The 22,730-nt window shown below is 48.5% G+C and overlaps 1 protein-coding gene across 3 annotated transcripts in view; it reads right to left on the bottom strand.

Annotated features, from left to right (window-relative positions):
- fer1l4 (fer-1 like family member 4) overlaps nt 1–22,730 on the bottom strand; it is a 351,889-nt gene that overhangs the window by 139,863 nt on the left and 189,296 nt on the right. For all 3 annotated transcript variants that reach the window (XM_041204900.1, XM_041204899.1, XM_041204901.1), the window contains one exon: nt 22,147–22,262. In XM_041204900.1, coding sequence (XP_041060834.1) covers nt 22,147–22,262 — 116 coding nt within the window. The remainder of the gene's footprint in view (nt 1–22,146; nt 22,263–22,730) is intronic.

Genomic DNA, 22,730 nt, shown 5'->3' with positions numbered 1-22,730 from the left:
CTCATGCACACACTCTCACTCACACTCATGATCACACACACCCTTGCTCATGCACACACTCTCACTCACACTTATGATCACACACACCTTTGCTCATGCATACTCTCACTAACACTCATGATCACACACACCCTTGCTCATGCACACACTCTCATTCACACTCATGTTCACACACCCTTGCACATGCACACACTCTCACACTCATGTTCACACACCCTTGCACATGCACACACACTAATTCACACTCATGTTCACACACCCTTGCACATGCACACACTCTCACACTCATGTTCACACACCCTTGCACATGCACACAATCTCACTCACACTCATGTTCACACACCCTTGCACATGCACACACTCTCACCCACACTCATGATCACACACACCCTTGCTCATGCACACTCTCACTCACACTCATGATCACACGCACCCTTGCTCATGCACACTCTCACTCACACCCATGATCACACACACCCTTGCTCATGCACACACTCTCACTCACACTTCAGATCACACACACCCTTGCACATGCATGCACTCATTCACACTCAGGATCACACACACCCTTGCTCATGCACACACTCTCACTCACACTTAAGATCACACACACCCTTGCACATGCACACATTCACACTCATGTTCACACACCCTTGCACATGCACACACTCTCACACTCATGTTCACACACCCTTGCACATGCACACACTCTCACTCACACTCATGTTCACACACCCTTGCTCATGCACACACTCTCACTCAGACTCATGTTCACACACCCTTGCACATGCACACTCTCACTCACACTCATGATCACACACACCCTTGCTCATGCACACACTCTCACTCAGACTCATGTTCACACACCCTTGCACATGCATACACTCTGATTCACACTCATGTTCACACACCCTTGCACATGCACACACTGTCACACTCATGTTCACACACCCTTGCACCTGCACACACTCTCATTCACACTCATGTTCACACACCCTTGCACATGCACAGACTCTCACTCACACTCATGTTCACACACCCTTGCACATGCACACACTCTCACTCACACACATGTTCACACACACCCTTGCTCATGCACACACATTCATGATCACACAAACCCTTGCTCATGCACACACTCTCACTCACACTCTTGATCACACACACCCTTGCTCATGCACACTCTCACTCACACTCATGATCACACACACCCTTGCTCATGCACACTCTCACTCACACTCATGATCACACACACCCTTGCTCATGCAAACAATCTCACTCACACTCATGTTCACACACCCTTGCACATGCACACACTCTCACTCACACTCATGATCACACACACCCTTGCTCATGCACACTCTCACTCACACTCATGATCACACACACCCTTGCTCATGCACACACTCTCACTCACACATAAGATCAAACACACCCTTGCACATGCACGCACTCATTCACACTCATGTTCACACACCCTTGCACATGCACACACTGTCACACTCATGTTCACACACCCTTGCACATGCACACACTCTCACTCACACTCATGATCACACCCCCTTGCTCATGCACACTCTCACACTCATGTTCACACACCTTTGCACATGCACACACTCTCATTCACACTCATGTTCACACACCCTGGAACATGCACACACTCTCATTCACACTCATGTTCACACACCTTTGCACATGCACACACTCTCACTCACACTCATGTTCACACACCTTTGCTCATGAACACACTCTCACTCACACTCATGTTCACACACCCTTGCTCATGCACAGTCTCACTCAGACTCATGTTCACACACCCTTGCACATGCACACACTCTCACTCACACTCATGATCACACACACCCTTGCTCATGCACACTCTCACACACACTCATGATCACACACACCCTTGCTCATGCACAGACTCTCACTCACAATTAAGATCACACACACCCTTGCACATGCACGCACTCATTCACACTCATGTTCACACACCCCTGCACATGCACACACTCTCACTCACACTCATGATCACACACCCTTGCTCATGCACACACTCACTCACACTCATGATCACACACACCCTTGCTCATGCACACACTCTCACACTCATGTTCACACACCTTTGCACATGCACACACTCTCATTCACACTCATGTTCACACACCCTTGCACATGCACACACTCTCACACTCATGTTCACAAACCCTTGCACATGCACACACTCATTCACACTCATGTTCACACACCCTTGCACATGCACAGACTCTCCCTCAGTCTCATGTTCACACACCCTTGCACATGCACACACTCTCACTCACACACATGTTCACACACACCCTTGCTCATGCACACACTCACATTCATGATCACACACACCCTTGCTCTTGCACACACTCTCTCTCACACTCATGATCACACACACCCTTGCTCATGCACACACTCACTCACACTCATGATCACACACACCCTTGCTCATGCACACACTCTCACTCACACTCATGTTCACACACCCTTGCACATGCACACACTCTCACTCAGACTCATGTTCACACACCCTTGCACATGCACACACTCTCATTCACACTCATGTTCACACACCCTTGCACATGCACACACTCTCACTCACACTCATGATCACACAGACCCTTGCTCATGCACACTCTCACTCACACTCATGATCACACAGACCCTTGCTTATGCACACACTCTCACTCACACTTAAGATCACACACACCCTTGCACATGCACACATTCACACTCATGTTCACACACCCTTGCACATGCATACACTCTCCTTCACACTCATGTTCACACACCCTTGCACATGCACACACTCTCACTCACACTCATGTTCACACACCTTTACTCATGCACACACTCTCACTCACACTCATGATCACACACACCCTTGCTCATGCACACTCACTCACACACATGATCACACACACCCTTGCTCATGCACACACTCTCACACTCATGTTCACACACCCTTGCACATGCACACACTCTCATTCACACTCATGTTCACACACCCTTGCACATGCACACACTCTCACTCACACTCATGTTCACACACCATTGCACATGCAAACACTCTCACTCACACTCATGATCACACACACCCTTGCTCATGCACACTCTCACTCGCACTCATGATCACACACACCCTTGCACATGCACGCACTCATTCACAATCATGATCACACACACCCTTTCCCATGCACACTCTCACTCACACTTAAGATCACACACACCCTTGCACATGCACACATTCACACTCATGTTCACACACCCTTGCACATGCACACACTCTCACTCACACTCATGTTCACACACGTTTGTTCAGGCAGACACTCTCATTCACACACGTTCACACACACCCTTGCTCATGCACACACTCTCACTCACACTCATGATCACACACACCCACTCATGTTCACACACCCTTGCACAAGCACACACTCTCACACTCATTTTCACACACCCTTGCTCATGCACACACTCTCACTCACACTCATGTTCACACACCCTTGCACATGCACACACTTTCACACTCATGTTCACACACCCCTGCACATGCACACACTCTCACTCACACTCATGCTCACACACACCCTTGCTCATGCACACACTCTCACTCACACTCATGATCACACACACCCTTGCTCATGCACACTCACTCACACTCATGATCACACACACCCTTGCTCATGCACACACTCTCACACTCATGTTCACACACCCTTGCTCATGCACAGACTCTCACTCACAATTAAGATCACACACACCCTTGCACATGCACGCACTCATTCACACTCATGTTCACACACCCTTGTACATGCACACACTCTCACACTCATGTTCACACACCCCTGCACATGCACACACTCTCACTCACACTCATGATCACACACCCTTGCTCATGCACACACTCACTCACACTCATGATCACACACACCCTTGCTCATGCACACACTCTCACACTCATGTTCACACACCTTTGCACATGCACACACTCTCATTCACACTCATGTTCACACACCCTTGCACATGCACACACTCTCACACTCATGTTCACAAACCCTTGCACATGCACACACTCATTCACACTCATGTTCACACACCCTTGCACATGCACAGACTCTCCCTCAGTCTCATGTTCACACACCCTTGCACATGCACACACTCTCACTCACACACATGTTCACACACACCCTTGCTCATGCACACACTCACATTCATGATCACACACTCCCTTGCTCTTGCACACACTCTCTCTCACACTCATGATCACACACACCCTTGCTCATGCACACACTCACTCACACTCATGATCACACACACCCTTGCTCATGCACAAACTCACTCACACTCATGATCACACACACCCTTGCTCATGCACACACTCGCACTCACACTCATGATCACACATACCATTGCTCATGCACACACTCTCATTCACACTCATGTTCACACACCCTTGCACATGCACACACTCTCACTCACACACATGTTCACACACACCCTTGCTCATGCACACACTCACATTCATGATCACACACACACTTGCTCATGCACACACTCTCACTCACACTCATGATCACACACACTCTTCCTCATGCACACTCTCACTCACACTCATGATCACACACAACCTTGCTCATGCACACACTCACTCACACTCATGATCACACACACACTTGCTCATGCACACACTCTCACTCACACTTATGATCACACACACCTTTGCTCATGCACACTCTCACTCACACTCATGATCACACACACACTTGCTCATGCACACACTCTCACTCACACTCATGATCACACACACCCTTGCTCATGCACACACTCTCACTCACACTTATGATCACACACACCTTTGCTCATGCATACTCTCACTAACACTCATGATCACACACACCCTTGCTCATGCACACACTCTCATTCACACTCATGTTCACACACCCTTGCACATGCACACACTCTCACACTCATGTTCACACACCCTTGCACATGCACACACACTAATTCACACTCATGTTCACACACCCTTGCACATGCACACACTCTCACACTCATGTTCACACACCCTTGCACATGCACACAATCTCACTCACACTCATGTTCACACACCCTTGCACATGCACACACTCTCACCCACACTCATGATCACACACACCCTTGCTCATGCACACTCTCACTCACACTCATGATCACACGCACCCTTGCTCATGCACACTCTCACTCACACCCATGATCACACACACCCTTGCTCATGCACACACTCTCACTCACACTTCAGATCACACACACCCTTGCACATGCATGCACTCATTCACACTCAGGATCACACACACCCTTGCTCATGCACACACTCTCACTCACACTTAAGATCACACACACCCTTGCACATGCACACATTCACACTCATGTTCACACACCCTTGCACATGCACACACTCTCACACTCATGTTCACACACCCTTGCACATGCACACACTCTCACTCACACTCATGTTCACACACCCTTGCTCATGCACACACTCTCACTCAGACTCATGTTCACACACCCTTGCACATGCACACTCTCACTCACACTCATGATCACACACACCCTTGCTCATGCACACACTCTCACTCACACTCATGATCACACACACCCTTGCTCATGCACACACTCTCACTCAGACTCATGTTCACACACCCTTGCACATGCATACACTCTGATTCACACTCATGTTCACACACCCTTGCACATGCACACACTGTCACACTCATGTTCACACACCCTTGCACCTGCACACACTCTCATTCACACTCATGTTCACACACCCTTGCACATGCACAGACTCTCACTCACACTCATGTTCACACACCCTTGCACATGCACACACTCTCACTCACACACATGTTCACACACACCCTTGCTCATGCACACACATTCATGATCACACAAACCCTTGCTCATGCACACACTCTCACTCACACTCTTGATCACACACACCCTTGCTCATGCACACTCTCACTCACACTCATGATCACACACACCCTTGCTCATGCACACTCTCACTCACACTCATGATCACACACACCCTTGCTCATGCAAACAATCTCACTCACACTCATGTTCACACACCTTTGCACATGCACACACTCTCACTCACACTCATGATCACACACACCCTTGCTCATGCACACTCTCACTCACACTCATGATCACACACACCCTTGCTCATGCACACACTCTCACTCACACATAAGATCAAACACACCCTTGCACATGCACGCACTCATTCACACTCATGTTCACACACCCTTGCACATGCACACACTGTCACACTCATGTTCACACACCCTTGCACATGCACACACTCTCACTCACACTCATGATCACACCCCCTTGCTCATGCACACTCTCACACTCATGTTCACACACCTTTGCACATGCACACACTCTCATTCACACTCATGTTCACACACCCTGGAACATGCACACACTCTCATTCACACTCATGTTCACACACCTTTGCACATGCACACACTCTCACTCACACTCATGTTCACACACCTTTGCTCATGAACACACTCTCACTCACACTCATGTTCACACACCCTTGCTCATGCACAGTCTCACTCAGACTCATGTTCACACACCCTTGCACATGCACACACTCTCACTCACACTCATGATCACACACACCCTTGCTCATGCACACTCTCACACACACTCATGATCACACACACCCTTGCTCATGCACAGACTCTCACTCACAATTAAGATCACACACACCCTTGCACATGCACGCACTCATTCACACTCATGTTCACACACCCTTGTACATGCACACACTCTCACACTCATGTTCACACACCCCTGCACATGCACACACTCTCACTCACACTCATGATCACACACCCTTGCTCATGCACACACTCACTCACACTCATGATCACACACACCCTTGCTCATGCACACACTCTCACACTCATGTTCACACACCTTTGCACATGCACACACTCTCATTCACACTCATGTTCACACACCCTTGCACATGCACACACTCTCACACTCATGTTCACAAACCCTTGCACATGCACACACTCATTCACACTCATGTTCACACACCCTTGCACATGCACAGACTCTCCCTCAGTCTCATGTTCACACACCCTTGCACATGCACACACTCTCACTCACACACATGTTCACACACACCCTTGCTCATGCACACACTCACATTCATGATCACACACACCCTTGCTCTTGCACACACTCTCTCTCACACTCATGATCACACACACCCTTGCTCATGCACACACTCACTCACACTCATGATCACACACACCCTTGCTCATGCACACACTCTCACTCACACTCATGTTCACACACCCTTGCACATGCACACACTCTCACTCAGACTCATGTTCACACACCCTTGCACATGCACACACTCTCATTCACACTCATGTTCACACACCCTTGCACATGCACACACTCTCACTCACACTCATGATCACACAGACCCTTGCTCATGCACACTCTCACTCACACTCATGATCACACAGACCCTTGCTTATGCACACACTCTCACTCACACTTAAGATCACACACACCCTTGCACATGCACACATTCACACTCATGTTCACACACCCTTGCACATGCATACACTCTCCTTCACACTCATGTTCACACACCCTTGCACATGCACACACTCTCACTCACACTCATGTTCACACACCTTTACTCATGCACACACTCTCACTCACACTCATGATCACACACACCCTTGCTCATGCACACTCACTCACACACATGATCACACACACCCTTGCTCATGCACACACTCTCACACTCATGTTCACACACCCTTGCACATGCACACACTCTCATTCACACTCATGTTCACACACCCTTGCACATGCACACACTCTCACTCACACTCATGTTCACACACCATTGCACATGCAAACACTCTCACTCACACTCATGATCACACACACCCTTGCTCATGCACACTCTCACTCGCACTCATGATCACACACACCCTTGCACATGCACGCACTCATTCACAATCATGATCACACACACCCTTTCCCATGCACACTCTCACTCACACTTAAGATCACACACACCCTTGCACATGCACACATTCACACTCATGTTCACACACCCTTGCACATGCACACACTCTCACTCACACTCATGTTCACACACGTTTGTTCAGGCAGACACTCTCATTCACACACGTTCACACACACCCTTGCTCATGCACACACTCTCACTCACACTCATGATCACACACACCCACTCATGTTCACACACCCTTGCACAAGCACACACTCTCACACTCATTTTCACACACCCTTGCTCATGCACACACTCTCACTCACACTCATGTTCACACACCCTTGCACATGCACACACTTTCACACTCATGTTCACACACCCCTGCACATGCACACACTCTCACTCACACTCATGCTCACACACACCCTTGCTCATGCACACACTCTCACTCACACTCATGATCACACACACCCTTGCTCATGCACACTCACTCACACTCATGATCACACACACCCTTGCTCATGCACACACTCTCACACTCATGTTCACACACCCTTGCACATGCACACACTCTCACTCACACTCATGTTCACACACCCTTGCACATGCACACACTCTCACTCACACACATGTTCACACACACCCTTGCTCATGCACACACTCTCACTCACACTCATGATCACACACACCCTTGCTCATGCACACACTCACTCACACTCATGATCACACACACCCTTGCTCATGCACACACTCTCACTCACACTTATGTTCACACACCCTTGCACATGCACACACTCTCATTCACACTCATGTTCACACACCCTTGCACATGCACACACTCTCACTCACACTCATGTTCACACACCATTGCACATGCAAACACTCTCACTCACACTCATGATCACACACACCCTTGCTCATGCACACTCTCACTCGCACTCATGATCACACACACCCTTGCACATGCACGCACTCATTCACAATCATGATCACACACACCCTTTCCCATGCACACTCTCACTCACACTTAAGATCACACACACCCTTGCACATGCACACATTCACACTCATGTTCACACACCCTTGCACATGCACACACTCTCACTCACACTCATGTTCACACACGTTTGTTCAGGCAGACACTCTCATTCACACACGTTCACACACACCCTTGCTCATGCACACACTCTCACTCACACTTATGATCACACACACCCACTCATGTTCACACACCCTTGCACATGCACACTCTCACTCACACTCATGTTCACACACCTTTACTCATGCACACACTCTAATTCACACTCATGTTCACACACCCTTGCACAAGCACACACTCTCACACTCATTTTCACACACCCTTGCTCATGCACACACTCTCACTCACACTCATGTTCACACACCCTTGCACATGCACACACTTTCACACTCATGTTCACACACCCCTGCACATGCACACACTCTCACTCACACTCATGCTCACACACACCCTTGCTCATGCACATACTCTCACTCACACTCATGATCACACACACCCTTGCTCATGCACACTCACTCACACTCATGATCACACACACCCTTGCTCATGCACACACTCTCACACTCATGTTCACACACCCTTGCACATGCACACACTCTCATTCACACTCATGTTCACACACCCTTGCACATCCACACACTCATTCACACTCATGTTCACACACCCTTGCACATGCACACACTCTCACTCACACACATGTTCACACACACCCTTGCTCATGCACACACTCTCACTCACACTCATGATCACACACACCCTTGCTCATGCACACACTCACTCACACTCATGATCACACACACCCTTGCTCATGCACACACTCTCACTCACACTTATGTTCACACACCCTTGCACATGCACACACTCTCATTCACACTCATGTTCACACACCCTTGCACATGCACACACTCTCACTCACACTCATGTTCACACACCATTGCACATGCAAACACTCTCACTCACACTCATGATCACACACACCCTTGCTCATGCACACTCTCACTCGCACTCATGATCACACACACCCTTGCACATGCACGCACTCATTCACAATCATGATCACACACACCCTTTCCCATGCACACTCTCACTCACACTTAAGATCACACACACCCTTGCACATGCACACATTCACACTCATGTTCACACACCCTTGCACATGCACACACTCTCACTCACACTCATGTTCACACACGTTTGTTCAGGCAGACACTCTCATTCACACACGTTCACACACACCCTTGCTCATGCACACACTCTCACTCACACTCATGATCACACACACCCACTCATGTTCACACACCCTTGCACATGCACACTCTCACTCACACTCATGTTCACACACCTTTACTCATGCACACACTCTAATTCACACTCATGTTCACACACCCTTGCACAAGCACACACTCTCACACTCATTTTCACACACCCTTGCTCATGCACACACTCTCACTCACACTCATGTTCACACACCCTTGCACATGCACACACTCATTCACACTCATGTTCACACACCCTTGCACATGCACACACTCACTCACACTCATGTTCACACACCCTTGCACATGCACACACTCTCACTCACACTCATGATCACACACACCCTTGCTCATGCACACACTCACTCACAATCATGATCACACACACCCTTGTTCATGCACACACTCTTACTCACACATGTTCACACACCCTTGGACATGCACACACTCTCACTCAGACTCATGTTCACACACCCTTGCACATGCACACACTCTCATTCACACTCATGTTCACACACCCTTGCACATGCACACACTCTCACTCACACTCATGTTCACACACCCTTGCACATGCACACACTCTCACTCACACTCATGATCACACACACCCTTGCTCATGCACACTCTCACTCGCACTCATGATCACACACACCATTGCACATGCACGCAATCATTCACAATCATGATCACACACACCTTTTCCCATGCACACTCTCACTCACACTTAAGATCACACACACCCTTGCACATGCACACATTCACACTCATGTTCACACACCCTTGCACTTGCACACACTCTCACTCACACTCATGTTCACACACCTTTGTTCAGGCAGACACTCTCATTCACACACGTTCACACACACCCTTGCTTATGCACACACTCACATTCATGATCACACACACCCTTGCTCATGCACACACTCTCACTCACACTCATGATCACACACACCCTTGCTCATGCACACACTCACTCATACTCATGATCACACACACCCTTGCTCATGCACACACTCTCACTCACACTCTTGATCACACACACCTTTGCTCATGCACACTCTCACTCACACTCATGATCACACACACCCTTGCTGATGCACACACTCACATTCACACTCATGTTCACACACCCTTGCACATGCACACACTCTCACTCAGACTCATGTTCACACACCCTTGCACATGCACACACTCTCATTCACACTCATGTTCACACACCCTTGCATATGCACACACTCTCACACTCATGTTCACACACCCTTGCACATGCACACACTCTCATTCACACTCATGTGCACACACCCTTGCACATGCACACACTCTCACTCACACTCATGTTCACACACCCTTGCTCATGCACACACTAACTCACACTCATGATCACACACACTCTTGCTCATGCACACACTCTCACTCACACTTAAGATCACACACACCCTTGCACATGCACACATTCACACTCATGTTCACACACCCTTGCACATGCAAACACTCTCATTCACACTCATGTTCACACACCCTTGCACATGCACACACTCTCACTCACACTCATGTTCACACACCCTTGCACATGCACACTCTCTCACTCACACTCATGTTCACACACCTTTGCTCATGCACACACTCTCACTCACACTCATGTTCACACACATTTGCTCATGCACACACTCTCACTCACACTCATGTTCACACACCCTTGCTCATGCACACACTCTCACTCACACTCATGATCACACACACCCTTGCTCATGCACACTCACTCACACTCATGATAACACACACCCACTCATGTTCACACACCCTTGCACATGCACACACTCATTCACACTCATGTTCACACACCCTTGCACATGCACACACTCTCACTCACACTCATGATCACACACACCCTTGCTCATGCACACACTCACTCACAATCATGATCACACACACCCTTGCTCATGCACACACTCTTACTCACACTCATGTTCACACACCCTTGGACATGCACACACTCTCACTCAGACTCATGTTCACACACCCTTGCACATGCACACACTCTCATTCACACTCATGTTCACACACCCTTGCACATGCACACACTCTCACTCACACTCATGTTCACACACCCTTGCACATGCACACACTCTCACTCACACTCATGATCACACACACCCTTGCTCATGCACACTCTCACTCGCACTCATGATCACACACACCCTTGCACATGCACGCACTCATTCACAATCATGATCACACACACCTTTTCCCTTGCACACTCTCACTCACACTTAAGATCACACACACCCTTGCACATGCACACATTCACACTCATGTTCACACACCCTTGCACATGCACACACTCTCACTCACACTCATGTTCACACACCTTTGTTCAGGCAGACACTCTCATTCACACACGTTCACACACACCCTTGCTTATGCACACACTCACATTCATGATCACACACACCCTTGCTCATGCACACACTCTCACTCACACTCATGATCACACACACCCTTGCTCATGCACACACTCACTCATACTCATGATCACACACACCCTTGCTCATGCACACACTCTCACTCACACTCTTGATCACACACACCTTTGCTCATGCACACTCTCACTCACACTCATGATCACACACACCCTTGCTGATGCACACACTCACATTCACACTCATGTTCACACACCCTTGCACATGCACACACTCTCACTCAGACTCATGTTCACACACCCTTGCACATGCACACACTCATTCACTCATGTTCACACACCCTTGCATATGCACACACTCTCACACTCATGTTCACACACCCTTGCACATGCACACACTCTCATTCACACTCATGTTCACACACCCTTGCTCATGCACACACTAACTCACACTCATGATCACACACACCCTTGCTCATGCACACACTCTCACTCACACTTAAGATCACACACACCCATGCACATGCACACATTCACACTCATGTTCACACACCCTTGCACATGCAAACACTCTCATTCACACTCATGTTCACACACCCTTGCACATGCACACACTCTCACTCACACTCATGTTCACACACCCTTGCACATGCACACTCTCTCACTCACACTCATGTTCACACACCTTTGCTCATGCACACACTCTCACTCACACTCATGTTCACACACATTTGCTCATGCACACACTCTCACTCACACTCATGTTCACACACCCTTGCACATGCACACACTCTCACTCACACTCATGATCACACACACCCTTGCTCATGCACACACTCTCACTCACACTCATGATCACACACACCCTTGCTCATGCACACACTCTCACTCACACTTAAGATCACACACACCCTTGCACATGCACACACTCTCATTCACACTCACGTTCACACACCCTTGCACATGCACACACTCTCACTCACACTCATGTTCACACACCTTTGCTCATGCACACACTCTCACTCACACTTAAGATCACACACACCCTTGCACATGCACACACTCTCATTCACACTCACGTTCACACACCCTTGCACATGCACACACTCTCACTCACACTCATGTTCACACACCTTTGCTCATGCACACACTCTCACTCACACTCATGTTCACACACCCTTGCACATGCACACTCTCTCACTCACACTCATGTTCACACACCCTTGCACATGCCCCCACTCTCATTCACACTCACGTTCACACTCCCTTGCACATGCACACACTCTCACTCACACTCACGTTCACACACCCTTGCACATGCACACACTCTCATTCACACTCATGTTCACACATCCTTGCTCATGCACACACTAACTCACACTCATGATCACACACACCCTTGCTCATGCACACACTCTCACTCACACTTAAGATCACACACACCCTTGCACATGCACACATTCACACTCATGTTCACACACCCTTGCACATGCAAACACTCTCATTCACACTCATGTTCACACACCCTTGCACATGCACACACTCTCACTCACACTCATGTTCACACACCCTTGCACATGCACACTCTCTCACTCACACTCATGTTCACACACCTTTGCTCATGCACACACTCTCACTCACACTCATGTTCACACACATTTGCTCATGCACACACTCTCACTCACACTCATGTTCACACACCCTTGCACATGCACACACTCTCACTCACACTCATGATCACACACACCCTTGCTCATGCACACACTCTCACTCACACTCATGATCACACACACCCTTGCTCATGCACACACTCTCACTCACACTTAAGATCACACACACCCTTGCACATGCACACACTCTCATTCACACTCATGTTCACACACCTTTGCTCATGCACACACTCTCACTCACACTCATGTTCACACACCCTTGCACATGCACACTCTCTCACTCACACTCATGTTCACACACCCTTGCACATGCCCCCACTCTCATTCACACTCACGTTCACACTCCCTTGCACATGCACACACTCTCACTCACACTCACGTTCACACACCCTTGCACATGCACAGACTCTCACTCAGTCTCATGTTCACACACCCTTGCACATGCACACACTCTCACTCACACACATGTTCATACACACCCTTGCTCATGCACACACTCACATTCATGATCACACACACCCTTGCTCTTGCACACACTCTCTCTCACACTCATGATCACACACACCCTTGCTCATGCACACACTCACTCACACTCATGATCACACACACCCTTGCTCATGCACACACTCTCACTCACACTCATGTTCACACACCCTTGCACATGCACACACTCTCACTCAGACTCATGTTCACACACTCTTGCACATGCACACACTCTCATTCACACTCATGTTCACACACCCTTGCACATGCACACACTCTCACTCACACTCATGATCACACACACCCTTGCTCATGCACACTCTCACTCACACTCATGATCACACAGACCCTTGCTTATGCACACACTCTCACTCACACTTAAGATCACACACACCCTTGCACATGCACACATTCACACTCATGTTCACACACCCTTGCACATGCATACACTCTCATTCACACTCATGTTCACACACCCTTGCACATGCATACACTCTCATTCACACTCATGTTCACACACCCTTGCACATGCACACACTCTCACTCACACTCATGTTCACACACCTTTGCTCATGCACACACTCTAATTCACACTCATTTTCACACACCCTTGCTCATGCACACACTCTCACTCACACTCATGTTCACACACCCTTGCACATGCACACACTCTCACACTCATGTTCACACACCCCTGCACATGCACACACTCTCACTCACACTCATGTTCACACACCCTTGCTCAAGCACACACTCACTCACACTCATGCTCACACACACCCTTGCTCATGCACACACTCTCACTCACACTCATGATCACACACACCCTTTCCCATGCACACATTCACACTCATGTTCACACACCCTTGCACATGCACACACTCTCACTCACACTCATGTTCACACACCTTTGTTCAGGCAGACACTCTCATTCACACACGTTCACACACACCCTTGCTCATGCACACACTCTCACACTCATGATCACACACACCCTTGCTCATGCACACTCACTCACACTCATGTTCACACACACACTTGCTCATGCACACACTCTCACACTCATGTTCACACACCCTTGCACATGCACACACTCTCATTCACACTCATGTTCACACACCCTTGCACATGCACACACTCATTCACACTCATGTTCACACACCCTTGCACATGCACACACTCTCACTCACACTCATGTTCACACACCCTTGCACATGCACACACTCTCACTCACACACATGTTCACACACACCCTTGCTCATGCACACACTCTCACTCACACTCATGATCACACACACCCTTGCTCATGCACACACTCACTCACACTCATGATCACACACACCCTTGCTCATGCACACACTCTCACTCACACTCATGTTCACACACCCTTGCACATGCACACACTCTCACTCAGACTCATGTTCACACACCCTTGCACATGCACACACTCTCATTCACACTCATGTTCACACACCCTTGCACATGCACACACTCTCACTCACACTCATGTTCACACACCCTTGCACATGCACACACTCTCAATCACACTCATGATCACACACACCCTTGCTCATGCACACTCTCACTCGCACTCATGATCACACACACCCTTGCACATGCACGCACTCATTCACAATCATGATCACACACACCCTTTCCCATGCACACTCTCACTCACACTTAAGATCACACACACCCTTGCACATGCACACATTCACACTCATGTTCACACACCCTTGCACATGCACACACTCTCACTCACACTCATGTTCACACACCTTTGTTCAGGCAGACACTCTCATTCACAGACGTTCACACACACCCTTGCTTATGCACACAGTCACATTCATGATCACACACACCCTTCCTCATGCACACACTCTCACTCACACTCATGATCACACACACCCTTGCTCATGCACACACTCACTCATACTCATGATTACACACACCCTTGCTCATGCACACACTCTCACTCACACTCATGATCACACACACCCTTGCTGATGCACACACTCACATTCACACTCATGTTCACACACCCTTGCACATGCACACACTCTCACTCAGACTCATGTTCACACACCCTTGCACATGCACACACTCTCATTCACACTCATGTTCACACACCCTTGCATATGCACACACTCTCACACTCATGTTCACACACCCTTGCACATGCACACACTCTCATTCACACTCATGTTCACACACCCTTGCACATCCACACACTCATTCACACTCATGTTCACACACCCTTGCACATGCACACACTCTCACTCACACTCATGTTCACACACCCTTGCACATGCACACACTCTCACTCACACACATGTTCACACACACCCTTGCTCATGCACACACTCTCACTCACACTCATGATCACACACACCCTTGCTCATGCACACACTCTCACTCACACTTAAGATCACACACACCCTTGCACATGCACACACTCTCATTCACACTCATGTTCACACACCCTTGCACATGCACACACTCTCACTCACACTCATGTTCACACACCTTTGCTCATGCACACACTCTCACTCACACTCATGTTCACACACCCTTGCACATGCACACTCTCTCACTCACACTCATGTTCACACACCCTTGCACATGCCCCCACTCTCATTCACACTCACGTTCACACTCCCTTGCACATGCACACACTCTCACTCACACTCACGTTCACACACCCTTGCACATGCACAGACTCTCACTCAGTCTCATGTTCACACACCCTTGCACATGCACACACTCTCACTCACACACATGTTCATACACACCCTTGCTCATGCACACACTCACATTCATGATCACACACACCCTTGCTCTTGCACACACTCTCTCTCACACTCATGATCACACACACCCTTGCTCATGCACACACTCACTCACACTCATGATCACACACACCCTTGCTCATGCACACACTCTCACTCACACTCATGTTCACACACCCTTGCACATGCACACACTCTCACTCAGACTCATGTTCACACACTCTTGCACATGCACACACTCTCATTCACACTCATGTTCACACACCCTTGCACATGCACACACTCTCACTCACACTCATGATCACACACACCCTTGCTCATGCACACTCTCACTCACACTCATGATCACACAGACCCTTGCTTATGCACACACTCTCAATCACACTTAAGATCACACACACCCTTGCACATGCACACATTCACACTCATGTTCACACACCCTTGCACATGCATACACTCTCATTCACACTCATGTTCACACACCCTTGCACATGCATACACTCTCATTCACACTCATGTTCACACACCCTTGCACATGCACACACTCTCACTCACACTCATGTTCACACACCTTTGCTCATGCACACACTCTAATTCACACTCATTTTCACACACCCTTGCTCATGCACACACTCTCACTCACACTCATGTTCACACACCCTTGCACATGCACACACTCTCACACTCATGTTCACACACCCCTGCACATGCACACACTCTCACTCACACTCATGTTCACACACCCTTGCTCAAGCACACACTCACTCACACTCATGCTCACACACACCCTTGCTCATGCACACTCACACTCATGATCACACACACCCTTGCTCATGCACACACTCTCACACTCATGTTCACACACCCTTGCACATGCACACACTCTCATTCACACTCATGTTCACACACCCTTGCACATGCACACACTCATTCACACTCATGTTCACACACCCTTGCACATGCACACACTCTCACTCACACTCATGTTCACACACCCTTGCACATGCACACACTCTCACTCACACACATGTTCACACACACCCTTGCTCATGCACACACTCTCACTCACACTCATGATCACACACACCCTTGCTCATGCACACACTCACTCACACTCATGATCACACACACCCTTGCTCATGCACACACTCTCACTCACACTCATGTTCACACACCCTTGCAAATGCACACACTCTCACTCAGACTCATGTTCACACACCCTTGCACATGCACACACTCTCATTCACACTCATGTTCACACACCCTTGCACATGCACACACTCTCACTCACACTCATGTTCACACACCCTTGCACATGCACACACTCTCACTCACACTCATGATCACACACACCCTTGCTCATGCACACTCTCACTCGCACTCATGATCACACACACCCTTGCACATGCACGCACTCATTCACAATCATGATCACACACACCCTTTCCCATGCACACATTCACACTCATGTTCACACACCCTTGCACATGCACACACTCTCACTCACACTCATGTTCACACACCTTTGTTCAGGCAGACACTCTCATTCACACACGTTCACACACACCCTTGCTCATGCACACACTCTCACACTCATGATCACACACACCCTTGCTCATGCACACACTCACACTCATGATCACACACACACTTGCTCATGCACACACTCTCACACTCATGTTCACACACCCTTGCACATGCACACACTCTCATTCACACTCATGTTCACACACCCTTGCACATGCACACACTCATTCACACTCATGTTCACACACCCTTGCACATGCACACACTCTCACTCACACTCATGTTCACACACCCTTGCACATGCACACACTCTCACTCACACACATGTTCACACACACCCTTGCTCATGCACACACTCTCACTCACACTCATGATCACACACACCCTTGCTCATGCACACACTCACTCACACTCATGATCACACACACCCTTGCTCATGCACACACTCTCACTCACACTCATGTTCACACACCCTTGCACATGCACACACTCTCACTCAGACTCATGTTCACACACCCTTGCACATGCACACACTCTCATTCACACTCATGTTCACACAGCCTTGCACATGCACACACTCTCACTCACACTCATGTTCACACACCCTTGCACATGCACACACTCTCAATCACACTCATGATCACACACACCCTTGCTCATGCACACTCTCACTCTCACTCATGATCACACACACCCTTGCACATGCACGCACTCATTCACAATCATGATCACACACACCCTTTCCCATGCACACTCTCACTCACACTTAAGATCACACACACCCTTGCACATGCACACATTCACACTCATGTTCACACACCCTTGCACATGCACACACTCTCACTCACACTCATGTTCACACACCTTTGTTCAGGCAGACACTCTCATTCACAGACGTTCACACACAGCCTTGCTTATGCACACAGTCACATTCATGATCACACACACCCTTCCTCATGCACACACTCTCACTCACACTCATGATCACACACACCCTTGCTCATGCACACACTCACTCATACTCATGATTACACACACCCTTGCTCATGCACACACTCTCACTCACACTCATGATCACACACACCCTTGCTGATGCACACACTCACATTCACACTCATGTTCACACACCCTTGCACATGCACACACTCTCACTCAGACTCATGTTCACACACCCTTGCACATGCACACACTCTCATTCACACTCATGTTCACACACCCTTGCATATGCACACACTCTCACACTCATGTTCACACACCCTTGCACATGCACACACTCTCATTCACACTCATGTTCACACACCCTTGCACATGCACACACTCTCACTCACACTCATGTTCACACACCCTTGCTCATGCACACACTAACTCACACTCATGATCACACACACCCTTGCTCATGCACACACTCTCACTCACACTTAAGATCACACACACCCTTGCACATGCACACATTCACACTCATGTTCACACACCCTTGCACATGCACACACTCTCATTCACACTCATGTTCACACACCCTTGCACATGCACACACTCTCACTCACACTCATGTTCACACACCCTTGCACATGCACACTCTCTCACTCGCACTCATGTTCACACACCTTTGCTCATGCACACACTCTCACTCACACTCATGTTCACACACCTTTGCTCATGCACACACTCTCACTCACACTCATGTTCACACACCCTTGCACATGCACACACTCTCACTCACACTCATGATCACACACACCCTTGCTCATGCACACACTCTCAGTCACACTCATGATCACACACACCCTTGCTCATGCACACACTCTCACTCACACTTAAGATCACACACACCCTTGCACATGCACACACTCTCATTCACACTCATGTTCACACACCCTTGCACATGCACACACTCTCACTCACACTCATGTTCACACACCTTTGCTCATGCACACACTCTCACTCACACTCATGTTCACACACCCTTGCACATGCACACTCTCTCACTCACACTCATGTTCACACACCTTTGCTCATGCACACACTCTCACTCACACTCATGTTCACACACCTTTGCTCATGCACACACTCTCACTCACACTCATGTTCACACACCCTTGCACATGCCCCCACTCTCATTCACACTCATGTTCACACTCCGTTGCACATGCACACACTCTCACTCACACTCATGTTCACACACCCTTGCACATGCACACACTCTCACTCACACTCAAGATCACACACCCTTGCTCATGCACACACTCACTCACACTCATGATCACACACACCCTTGCACATGCACACACTCTCACTCACACTCATGGACATATGCCCTTGCACACACGCACACCCCCACGCACAAACACACTCGCACTCTCACAGGCGCACACACTCACAGACACACATGCTCTGACAAACACACATACATTTACAAGAAGTTGATGGAAATATACACTGGCATTGAAAGAAATGGAAAATGGACTGATTCACAATTACACATGTTGTACACTCACACCAAGGCAAAATCTACCCCTTGTCCTTCTGGATGGTAGCGGTTATGGGTTTGGAAGGTGTTGTTGAAGCAGCCTTGGTGAGTTGCTGCAGGGCATCTTGTAGTTAGTACACACTGCTGCCACTGTGCCTTAGTGGTGGAGGGAGTGAATGTTTAAGGTGATGGATGGGATGCTGGAAGCAGGTTACTTAATTTGTGACTGGTCATCTCCAGAAGGTATTAGCAGCAAATGTTTGCCTAAGAAGAAGAGCTGATGCTCAGTAGCACTAACTGCTCCTGGAGTTAGATAGAACTAGTCAAACTCACGATGTGTCTGGGCTCTGGAAGCATACAGGAGGGTCAGGAGTACAGGAGGGTATCTGGGCTCCATTGCAATACAGGAAAATCACACTTACCTTCAGCACATCAAGAGGCCTTTTCTTATTCTCAGAAAATGTTATTTCTGGTTCAACAGAGACTGTGATTTGAGCCTGTGTGTTACCATTGGAAAAGGGGAGTTTGTACGCTTTTTCTGCAAAGGAAGTGAAAAAGTCTCTGAATGTCTAACCCACTGGAAACATTCAATTACAAGCAACAAGATTGAGAGGTTAACAAAACACTGGAAACGATGGAAATCTGAAACAAAAAGAATATTGTGGAAATTCATTTTATTGGGAAGATTTTGATGAGAGCTTTCCATCAGGAGTAAATGTTTTGATGAAGGGGTTCACTTCAAACACCTGCCTGACCTCATTCCAGCATTTTCTAGCATTTGTTCATCAAAAGTCCAAACCACAACCTTATCTCCTGTCATTTGCAGCACCAGGGGAGAGAGCAACACCAGATTCAATCTGAGACATGGGATGAGCACTCGTCAGCCAGAGAACAGCCAATGGATTAACAGTGAACTGCTGACTGCAGTTTTGATCCTTCTATCTAATCCACAGTGAGGTGGGACAGGTTTCACTGTGTAGGTAATCTTAACTATAATGACTGCCAC

The sequence above is a fragment of the Carcharodon carcharias genome, chromosome 14 (assembly GCF_017639515.1).
Source record: "Carcharodon carcharias isolate sCarCar2 chromosome 14, sCarCar2.pri, whole genome shotgun sequence".
Lineage (NCBI taxonomy): Eukaryota > Metazoa > Chordata > Chondrichthyes > Lamniformes > Lamnidae > Carcharodon > Carcharodon carcharias.
Note: the sequence above shows the minus strand (reverse complement) of the source record. Positions and strands in the feature narration are given on the sequence as shown.